Source organism: Tupaia chinensis, unplaced genomic scaffold (assembly GCF_000334495.1).
Source record: "Tupaia chinensis unplaced genomic scaffold, TupChi_1.0 Scaffold000341_1, whole genome shotgun sequence".
Lineage (NCBI taxonomy): Eukaryota > Metazoa > Chordata > Mammalia > Scandentia > Tupaiidae > Tupaia > Tupaia belangeri.
The window spans coordinates 1,562,816-1,574,799 of NW_006159835.1; the positions used below are offsets into that span (position 1 = coordinate 1,562,816).

General features: G+C 37.5%; 1 protein-coding gene across 1 annotated transcript in view; it reads left to right on the plus strand.

Moving 5' to 3' along the window:
* Window positions 1-11,984, plus strand: part of WDPCP (WD repeat containing planar cell polarity effector) — a 264,252-nt gene that overhangs the window by 168,977 nt on the left and 83,291 nt on the right. The window contains exon 11 of the mRNA XM_027773331.1: window positions 510-1,119. Coding sequence (XP_027629132.1) covers window positions 510-1,119 — 610 coding nt within the window. The remainder of the gene's footprint in view (window positions 1-509; window positions 1,120-11,984) is intronic.

Below are 11,984 nucleotides of genomic sequence, written 5' to 3' on the forward strand. Positions count from 1 at the left end.
CCCAGGGGGATGGTCATGCCGCAATCCTTTCTCCTCCCAACTTAGGAATTTGTGCACGCATGCACATGTGCCTGGCATGATTTTCAAGCAACTTGTTTTGACTCGAATCACAGTTGGCCATGTGGGAGTCCAGTTCTTAACCACCACCTGCCAGCACCAATCCCTTCTAACTTTTATTAAAGATACTCTTTAACCATATTATGTTACTAAAAGTCCATCTTAGTTTTTGTATGATGGGAGATATATTTTACTTTAAGTGATTGGCACATTTTCCAAAACAGTGTTTAAGTTACAATCATATAGTTTAATTTCTGCACCTGTGCCATATGTATGTGTGTATGCTCTATATGAGAGGTATACATGCTGTATGCACTGCTAGTATTTACATGTTGCTGATGTTTAAGGTAGTAATTGATGGTCATTAATAGGTTTCTAAATTTATATGCAGGCCCTTGTGTAGCAGCTGAAGAAAAACCAAAATCTGAGTATATTTGGTGTATTTTTTGTAGGTTCTGAGTTCTGTCCGCACAGAATGGGATCCATTGGATGTTTGTTTTAGTCCCAAACAGCCTTATCAGGTGTTTACAGTGGAGTGCTCCAACAGTGTAGACAAAGAGCCCTTGGCCGACACCTGCATCTATGAATGTGTTCGGAACAAAATACAGTGTGTGTCCATCACCAGAATACCACTAAGATCGAGGGCCATCAGCTGCTGCAGGAATGTTACTGAAGACAAATTGATTCTAGGCTGTGAAGATTCTTCAGTAATTCTTTATGAAACTCACCGTAGAGTGACTCACTCAGTGCAGGCTGAACTTTTGCCTTCATTAATAAGCTGCCACCCAAGTGGTGCCATTCTGCTAGTTGGCAGCAACCAAGGGGAGCTGCAAATTTTTGATATGGCTCTATCCCCTCTTAACATCCAGCTGTTGGCTGAAGACCGCTTACCCAAGGAGACTCTACAATTCAGTAAATTCTTCGATGTTTCCAGCAGTCTTGTTCAAATGCAGTGGATAGCATCTCAGATTGTTTCTCAGAAGCATGAAAATGGGAACATCTGTGATCTCTTCTTCCTCAGGTTTGACAGAGGACCTTTGGGTGTGCTTTTGTTTAAACTTGGTAAGTTACAGAAATTGATAAGTGCGTATTTTTTTTCTTTTGAGAGGTTTTTGATATAGGGCACGTGCACTCGCCAGAAAGACAGAGACAGAGAGAAAGAAAGCGAGAAATCACCTCCCAGAGGGGATGGCCATGCCGCAATCCCGTCTCCTCCTTTCTTCTCTCCAGATCTTGGGCACGCACGTACATGCACCCGGTGTGAGTTTAAGCCACCGGGTCTGGGACTCGAACCACGGTCGACTACATGAGAGTTTGGTGACATAGCTATTATGCCAACTGCTAGTCCCAGTAAGTAAGTAAATTAAAGTGTTTATGAAGGTGACATAATTAAGGCAATGAAACTATTCTTGAAATGTAGGTTTTCCTGTTTGTCATCCCATGAATATGTGTGTCTTTCAAATATTTCCTAAAAACAAACTTAGTGGACGATGTTCTAAATGTCAAAGAAACAATAGGTATTGAAGATTTGGAAATGCACTAATTGTCCATTATGATTAAAAAGCCTGAATTTCTGGGTCAGCTAGTGTGATGGTTAAAGTGACTGGATCCCACATGGCCAATTGCACTGTTTGTCTCTGACCCAGCAGCTTGAAAAACACACTGGGTGTATGTGTGTGCTCGCCCAAAATTTCAAGGAGAATGGAAGAGAAGGGATTGTGTTGTGGCCATCCTTCCTGGGCTACTTTCTTACTTTCTCTCCCTCTTTCTCTCTCTTTCTCTTTGTCAAACACATGCACCCACTGGCAAATGTACTCTATGGCTACTTGAAAACAAAGAATAATAAATACATTTTGTAAATATATTTTTAAAACCCTTTTATAGGATTTGCCTGTGTGATATAAAGGCAAGTTTTTAAAGACATCATAATAGTAAGTTTAAATAACTTTCAGCTTATTTATTTATATTTTATGGATCTACTTGTCTCTGAAGTTGAACACATGAAATAAATCTGGTGAAAACAACGTGATTAATATCTGAAATAATGTAATGTATATAAGGCTTATCTTCCTTCCATGTAATAAAAATGCAACTAAATATATTCATAATGTTAATATTGTTCAAAGAAAAAATGTTTGGAATCTCATCTATTATGAGAAAATCTAGTTATTCTTTGCCCAACTACATGTTTCACAGTTGTATGTCTCCATACACAACACTAATTAAAGTGGATGTTTGATGTTTTGAATGTTTGTTAAAACACATACACACACTCACTCTCTCCCTCCCTCTCTCCCTCTCTCCACCTCCACCTCTCTCTCTCTAAATTACTCACTTACCTGTCAAACAGAAGGCTGTCTGCCCACGTATACCTAGAGCTTTTCTTCAGCCCTCCCTTGTGGGCCTACTCACAACAGCATTGCAAAAAGCACAGCTTTCTCTTCCTATCTCTAGCACATTTGCCTTCTTACTAAAGTAAACAGGCTCTCAGTGTAGGGATTTAGAGGGCTTCCTGCTAATTGCCAGCTTGTAAACTTAATTGGACTGTCTCCCTGGGCACTGTTCCTAAATCAATTAGGCAATGAGTTGGCTGTCACCTCTTTTTCCCAAGAAGGTCTCTTGGAAGAGAATTATCCAATAGAAGTCAGGCATTCAAATGAAAAGGTGATAACTTCTGCAACTGACATTTATCATTTAAATTTTATTTTCAATATGATGCTTAAGTTTTATAGGATAAAGAAATTGTACAGTCTTACAGAATCTTTAAAAGATCTAAATATGGAATTTCCAAGGCTTTTTAAAGAGTTCTGTTTCTCATTTTTAATGTATTATAAGATTAATATTTATTACAAATTATTTTTCCTGGGAAGAGTAGATTCCTTGAAATAGTAGACTCCAACTAGCAGATTTTATTTTAAGAAAACCCAGTTTAAAGAACAGATTTTTCTTATGATCTGCTACTAAATACATCCAAAAAAATTAATATACTTCTTGCATTAACACAGTGCTGATTCTGGGCATCCAAGTGCAATTTTCATGTATAATTCAAGTTACTGCATATATAAACAGGTAATTGCATGTGCAGTTCCCCCACTAGGGAGCATTTATGAGATTTTTTTTTTTTCAGATCCTTGTTATGCAAGCCTTTGGAAAATTTGACATGAAAGGTGTAGCTCACAGTTTAAAACTGTAAAGATAGACCACAGATCATAGTTTAAAATAGAATGTTGTTATATGTAAACATAGCTGTGACTGATACCAATGTGCTAAGATTTTTTTGAGTTTGATTAGGTCAGTTCATGAAATGTTGAAGGAAAGCTGTTCCGAGGCTAGCACTTCCATACTCAGTACTTAACCATGATTATTCAAATGTGCTAGGCCTTAAACAGCCTTCACAACTATTAGAAGTTTTTGTTTGTTTGTTTTTTTGAGAGAGAGATTTTTGCTATAGGGCCCGTGCACTTACTGGACAGATAGAGAAAGAGAAACAGAAAGGGAGACATCACCCTCCAGTGGGGATGGCCATGCCACAGTCCCTTCTCCTCCCTTTTCTTCTCTGGATCTTGGACATGCACACACATGTGCCTGGACATGAGTTTTTAGCCACTAGGTTCGGACTTGAACCGCAGTCATCTACGTAAGAGTTCAGCGACGTAACCATTATGCCATCTGCTGGTCCCCCCATTAGAAGAATTTGAAGAACATGTCTTCCTCAAAAGGCAGCTCTAAGTGTTATTCTTCCATTGGGAAGCCAAGAAATAATTGTTTTATGTAAAACAAGATGTGTTCAGAATTACTTTATGTGACAATCATTATCCCATTATTTGCACATAGACTGAGCTTTTTAAAAGAGGAAGCACTAATATACTACAATCCTGAGATTTCCCATTCTTATCAGTACTTTTTCCAATTTTCACTACTCTCTAAACTCACATGATTAGCTCCCTATCCTCTCAACAGAGGATCTCACCTTTCTGTTGACACTCTATTAAGTTTATCTGCTTCTTACCACTCCACCCAATCACTTATCTATGGACACATGAATCTTTCCCTCTCAATTCAGTAAAAAAGGAGCTCTTTCTTGTCTAAGACTAGTTCCATTGCTACACCCCATGTGGGTTTTGCAACACTCACTTTGACACCTTTGCTTTGTCACCGTCCCAGCTCCCCATGAATTTTTCTAATCAATAGATAACAGGTCCAAACTATACCATAAAAACAAACCAAAGCAAAATAACACACTCTCTTAAAATGGTTTTCCTTCTGTCGTTATCTAGTGTTCACCATCTTTTCATAGCCAAAGTCATTGAAATATTAGTGAGCACTGACTTACTCACTTCTTCACTCCTTGTTTACTCTTCAGAGTGATACGTTCTGGCTTATGTCTTTAGTGTTTTTTGGAAAGATCATCTGTGGCTTTCTACGTGAGATATATTTCTGTTATGTTACTTGATGCCTTTTCAGCATTCAATAGTTCCTGACTGTGTGTGTACTATTCTAGAACTCTTTTCATACTTCCCTTGCATGGTACTGAGTGCAACTCTCCATTACATTTTCACATACTTCTGCTTCATGAGATATTGAGATTCTAGGGTTCCACTTGTACCTCTTATCTTATTTTGTATAGATTGAGAGTTTATTTTTAGTTTTGATACCCCATGTCTCACTCCAGCCCAGATCACTCCTGACTCCACATCCACATATTCACCTAGCTTGCTGGATACATCCCCTTGGCTGTACACAGGTGCCTCAGACTCAATCAGTATGAACAGATAGGAAATCATCATCTTTCTCCCAAGACCTGATTTTCCTCTTGTAGTCTCTATTTTGGTGAATGGTGTAAGTATTCAGATGGAACCTCCAAGAATCTTCCATCACCCCTAATGCCATATCCCATCAGTGCTACCTTCTAAATAATGTCAAAAATATCTCATTCCACAGCATGCTATCAGTGCAGGATATTGGTGCAGGAATAGAAAACCAGAGCAACAAAACAGAACTGACAGCCCAGAAATAGAAATACATGTACTTTTTTGTGTGTCTATTGTGTTTATGATAAATGTACATGTGGGGTTTTCAAAGAGCTCCCCCAAAAAACATGTATCATGAAAAAAATGCATAAATTTCAAATTGTTTTGCACTAAAAAAAAAAAAAATCTCATTCCAGGGCCAGCAGGTGGTGTGGTGATTAAGGCACTAGACACTCCCACATGGCCAACCACAGTTTGAGTCCCGTACCTAGTGGCTTTCTTTTTTCCTTTTCCACCCGCTCGCTCTCTGTGTCTCTCGCTAGTCAAATTAAAATCAATGAATGAATAAATAAAATTAAATAAATAATCCTTTAAAAAGAAAAACTCATTCCATTTATCCTGTCATTCCATTAGTCTAGACTTTCCTTATTTTATCATAATCAAGCAGAAGCCCTTTATCCCTACTTCTCACCATCCCATCTTTCCATCTCACTTTCCAACTAATTTTCTGACTGCCACCAAAGTGATCTTTTTAACTGCAGATTTGGTCATGGGCTCTCCAGCTCAAAATATGGAGTGGCTGACTAGCCTTACTCTGCCTCCCAGGCTTCATCTCCCCTAATGTAGCTTCTCGGCCATGACACTCCTTCTATAGTGGTGTTGATAAAACTATATCGGCTTGGAGTATTCCCACAATGCCCTTGTAGATCCTCCAAAGTAAGGAAAAAGTTAAATGTGGCTTCTCTCTGATAACACCATTATAGGTCCCAGTTCTCAAGGTGGTACTAAAGGACTCAAAGCCCTACCACTTGAGTAATTCCAAACTTGAATACTAATACTGTTATTTACCAGCACAATAATGTCTTTTTTCTCCCATTCTGAGAGAATTCAAAACTGATTGAAATGAAAAGGTACATTAAGTCACTTTCGAATCTCCATTTATAAAGGATAAGGAATATAGATTAAGCATCCCTAATCCAAAAATCTGAAATCAGAAGTGCTCCAAAATCTAAAACATTTTGAGTATTGACATGATGCCACAAGTGGAAATTCCACACCTGACCTGATGTGAGGGTCTCAGACAAAAGACTGCAATGTGAAAGGATTGTATAAAATTACCTTTAGGCTCTGTTATAAGCTGTATATAGGATGTAAATGAAAATTTTTTTGAGGAATTTTTTGCTTTAAGGCATGTGTGCTTGCCAGAGAAACAGAGACAGAGAGAGAGAGAAAGTGAGAAATCACCTGCCAGAGGAGATGGCCATGCCACAATCCCTTCTCCTCCATTCTCTTGTTGGGATTTTGGCCATGCATGCACATGTGCTCAGTGTGAGTTTCAAGCCTCTGGATCCGTGACTCAAACTGTAGGCAGCCATGTGGGAGTCCAGCATCATAATCGTTACAACATCTGCTAGTCCCAAGATATAAATGAATTCTTGTTTAAACTTGGATTCTATCCCCAAGATACCTCATTATATATGTGCAAATATTCCAAAATTCAAAACAATGGGCAAAATTCACAACATTCCTAATTCCAAACACTTTAGATAAGGGATACTCACCCTGTAGTATGATTTTTTTTTTCTCTTAGAAACTTTGTAAACAAAGTACATTTTTTTCAAGAGAGGTATTTTTTAAATTTAATTTTGCCAGAGGGTGTGTGTACTCTTGAGAGAGAATGGGAGAAAATACCTCACACTCCCTTGGGGAGTGACCAGACTGCAATCCTTTCTCCATTTTTCTCTCCTTCTGGGATTTTGGGCATGCACAATACATGCCCAGCATTTTTTTTTTTTTTTTGTCTATTTTTTTTTTTGAGAGATTTTCGCTATAGGGCGCGTGCACTCGCCAGACAGAGAGAGACATAGAGACAGAAAGCAAGAAATCACCCCCCAGGGGGGATGGTCACGCCGCAATCTCTTCTCCTCCATTCTCCTCTCGGGATCTTGGGCATGCACGCACACGTGCCCGGCGTGAGTTTTAAGCCACTGGGTCCGGGACACGAACCGCGGTCGACTACGTGGGAGTCCAGTGACATAGCCATTATGCTAACTGCTGGTTCCCAGCCCCCAGCATGTTTTTCAAGCTGTTGGGACTGGGACTTGAACCACACAATTGGCCTTGTGGGGCCCAGTCACCTTAACAACACCACCAGCTCATCCAGGAATAGTTATTTTTAATGAGTTATTTAATATTATACTTTGCCCAAATGGTAATTGGTGGTAATTTATTGCTGGATAGAAATGTCAGACACTTTATTAAGTGCTTAGTCATCTTAAAGTTGGATTTCATATAATTTGAAATGAACTTTTATTGCAGACAGTATTCTATTCTCTTCAAACTAGTGTAATGATTTTTTAAAGAGTTATGTATTTAATTTTATTTATTATTATTATTATTAATTTGCTTACAAGAGAGAGAGAGAGAAAGAAAGAAAGCTGTCATATCTGAGTGTGCTTTAACCACCACACCACATGCTGGCCCCATGATGATAAATTTTTTAAAGATGTATTTACATTCCATCATGTACCAATAATGTAATGTAATGAGGAATGAGGAATTTTTAAATTGAGTTTTTGGAGATTAAATTTACTTAAATAATATGCATACAGTTTAAGTGTACAGTTTGACGAGTTTTAACAAATATGTGTGTGTCTACCACAGTCAAAATATAATACCTTTCCTTCATTCCCAGAACTTTCTCATTTTTCATGCCACAAGTCCAGATTTCAAAGCATAGTTGGTCATGTGAGAGTCCAAAGCCTTAACCACTACGCTGCCTGCTGGCCCCTTCATTTTTTTGCATATGGTTTAAGGTGTAGGTTGAGATTAATTCTTTAATGTGAGTATTTTATTTTTCCAGTATTAGTTGAGACAGTTATTGGAAAGAGTATCTTTCTTTCTATTGAATTACCTGGATTCTGTGTGTGTGTGTGTATGTGTGTGTGTGTGTATGTATGAATAAACTATTCTTCTCCGCTGAGCTATATGCTACTTGGTCATGTGGTAATCCCCTCTCTTCCATTTGTCCCATCTGTCAGCAGCTTATTTTATTTTATTATTTTAGTTTAGTTTAGTTATTATTATTATTATCATTGGAGAGATTTTTGCTGTAGAGCACATGTACTTGCCGGAGAGACAAAGAGACAGAAAGTGAGAAATCACTCCCCAAGGAGGATGGTCATGCTGCAATCCGCAGAAAGGCCATACTTTAATTCCCTCCTCCTTTAGTCTCCTCTTGGGATTTTGGGTACACAGGCACACATGCCCAGCATGATTTTCAGGCCACCAGGTCTCAGACTTGGACTGCACAGTTGACCATGTGGGATCTAGCACCTTAACCTCTACATCATCTGCTGGCCCTCTTGTTGAGATTTTGGGCACACATTCCTGATGTATTTTTCAAGCTGCAGGACTCAAACCTCACAGTTGTACATTTAGGATCCACTGTCTTAACCACCACATCACTAGTTGGCCCATGTTGAATCTTTAGATCAATTTGAAGAAGAATGACAACAATATTGAGTCACCTGATCCATGTGCACAGTGTTTCTCTCCATTTATTTAAGTCTTTTTTTTTCTTACATGAAAAATTTTTTTAATGTTTTTTTATTCTATGAGTGAGAGAGAGAAAAAGAGGGAGATAGAAATAGCACTACTGAGAGAGTCTTGATGCCATGATCCACACCCAGCTTTACCCTTTCTAGATCATAGCACAATGTGCCTAGCATACTCATGGAGGTCTTTGAATGTGAACCAGCAGCCATCCCATGTGAATCTATCTTGGAAAGTGTTTTGTTTTACCTCTGCACTGCTGTCTAGCCATTGAGGTCTTTAATTTTTTCTTTGCAGTGTTTTATCATTTTAAGTGTAAAGGTCATGTACATAGTTTGTTAAATTTATCCCTAAGTACTTTATATATTTGGATGCTATTGTAAGTATATATTTGTTTATTGCCAGAGGGTATGTGTGCTCACCAATGAGGGAGAGAGAGAAAAAGAGCAAGCACCCCCTCTCCCCCAAACAGAACATGGTCACTACAATCCTTTTTCTTCTATTTCTATATCCCATCGACATTCTAGATATAAATGCACACATGCCTGGCATGTTTTCAAACTGGGATTTGAACCACAGCCATGTGGGATCTAGCTTCCTATGCACAGTGCTTACTTAACTACTGCACTATGTGGCTGGCCCAATACTACTTTTAATTATAATTTTGAATTGTTTATTGGGATTATATAGAAATAAATCCTTGACATATTGGCCATATATCCTACTACCCTATTAAATTCATTCTTTTAAAAAAATATTTTCAGATTCTTACTTGTGGTAATTATTTTATAGATTCCTTAAGATTTTTTTAATATAGATGAAAAAGACTGAGTCCTCCATGGGAGCTGAGATCTAGTGCTTTCAGAGAATAAGAGAAATGAAGATTTCTGCTGAGAATTCACTTTGGTAGCGCCCCCTCTATTCTTCTCTCTGTATCTCTGTGTCTTTTCAGTTTTTTCAGTTTTCTTTTTTAAATTTTTTAAGGTAAAGTATTTTCTTGGCTCTGAAAGTCTTCTTTATCTTGCTAATAATCCCTTTTCCTCCCTCCCACTTAGGAAAGGCAAAAAGAGCAGGCCTTCAGAAAAAGACTGAGTACTCCATGGGAGCACCACGCGGTTTTCAGTTTTTGTTTTTATAAATAAATAAATAAATATTTTGGTCTTTTTTTCTCTCTTTTCTCTCACTCTTTCTGTTTTCTTCTCCTTATTCTTTTACCTCATCACTTTCCTGCTCAGCCTCCATGCACTGAGTGTCTAGACAGGTCTAATTTAAACATAACCAAGCTTTCAAATAATATTAGTGTCAACATATTCCTCAATTCTCACTGAATATGCCACACAAAGGGGGGGAAAACAGAACACAAAGAGTTTGCAGATCAGCTCCTCCTACACACCTCTGATCACTCAGATTGAACTGCTAGAAATTAGGAAGAAATGAATAATCCATCAGATGACTAGAAATCACCACAGAGGCACAAGATATATGAGAAACCAAGAAAATACCTCTCCCCCAGGGGAAAAGAATAACTCCTCTTCATCCATAGGCAGTACAATGGAACTCATGGAAATGTCAGATAAAGAATTTAGAATATTCATAGTGACAAAACTAACAGAGATGGAAGAGAAGAGAGACAGCGAACTCGAGAAGAGGCAGAAGAAAAAAGTTGATGAGTTCCAGGAGGGATGAAGTTTTTGTGAGAGCTGAAAGAAGAAATACACAGCATAAAAAAGAATCAAATGGAACTGTTGGAGAAAAAGGCTATAATACAGGAAGTCAACACCTCCCTTGAAAGTATTAAAAGAAGACTAGAGCATACAGAAAATCAAATCTCAGATCTAGAAGACAGAATCCCTGGACTAGTAAAATCCACCATGAAGACTGAAAATAGCCCCCCCCCCAAAAAAAAAAATGAGAATAATATACAAGAAATACTAGGTACCATTAAACATCCAAACATCTGGACAATTGATATCCAAGAAGGTGAAGAGACTAATAAGGGCATTGATTATCTATTCCATGAAATCCTGGAAGAAAACTTTCCAAACCTAGAGAGAGATTCAAAGATCCAGTCCCAAGAAATACAAAGGACCCCAAATAGGTTTAACCCAAGAAGATCTTCTCCAAGACACATCATAGCCAGATTGACTAAAACCACAGACAAAGACAAGATACTCAAACTGGCAAGAGAGAAATTTCAAGTTTCCTGCAAAGGATACCCCAACAGGCTAACAGTGGACCTCTCATCAGAAACAATGCAGGCAAGGAAAGAATGGGAAAATATACTCAAAGTGTTGAGTAATAAACAATTTCAACCAAGAATACAATATCTGGCAAGACTATCCTTTTTAAGGGAAGAGAAGACAAGAACATTCTCAGATAAACAAAAACTTGAAAGAATTTACTGACACCAGATCAGTTCTCCAAGAAGTTCTGAAGGGAGTGCTATCTCAAGAAAACGAGTCAGACACACAGAAATAAAAGTTCAAAAACAACTAAGAAAATGACCATCTTAATGGTAGAGACAAGTCCAGAGTTGAATGTTAGCTTCCAGAATTTAAATGAAAAGATTGGACCACAACAGAAGATAAATTAAGTACATGAGTCTGAACTGGTGAAATAGAATTTTATGACTTTTGACTAAAACATTACTGATCTTCTTCTATGCTTTGTTTTTCAGAATTAAGGTTTTTTTGTCTTTTCTTGAGTTGTGGACAGGTCCATGTTCCTACTGTTTGAACAGAATCGTAGCCTATTTCCTGGCTTTAAGTCTTAAGCAAAGTTCTCTTAACATTTTTTTATTTTCATTTATTAAAGCTAAAATTGCCTTTCTTGAAATTAAAACATATATTTAAAAAAATACCTATTTAATGACCATAGGGGGAAATACACAAGAAACAAGAAATGGAAAATTATTTGTTAATGATAAACATGTATGATTAAGCCACTATACAGTATATTCTGGATGGGAAGTCACATTTTGTATGTTATGATAATGTTCAGTGAAAGAATGTGAAATAATTTTATTATTTTAATTTTTAATTAATTTACATTAAGCCTAGAGACTTAATCATACATGTTATCATTGATAATTTTCCATTTCTAGTTTCATATATATATGAATTATATATATATATATATAAATAAATAAAATATAGCTTACTTTTTAATATATTTTTTAATATCAAGAAAAGCAGTTTTAGCTTTAATAACTCAGAAATGCTAAAGAACTTTGCTTGAATCCTAAAGCCAGGAAACAGGTTAGGATTCTTCAAATAGGAGGTATGTGAATCTAATGGCAGCTCAAGACAGGACACAGGGGAACCAGCAGTTAGCGTAATGGCTATGTCGCTGGACTCCCACGTAGTCGATCGTGGTTCGCGTCCCGGACCCAGTGGCTTAAAA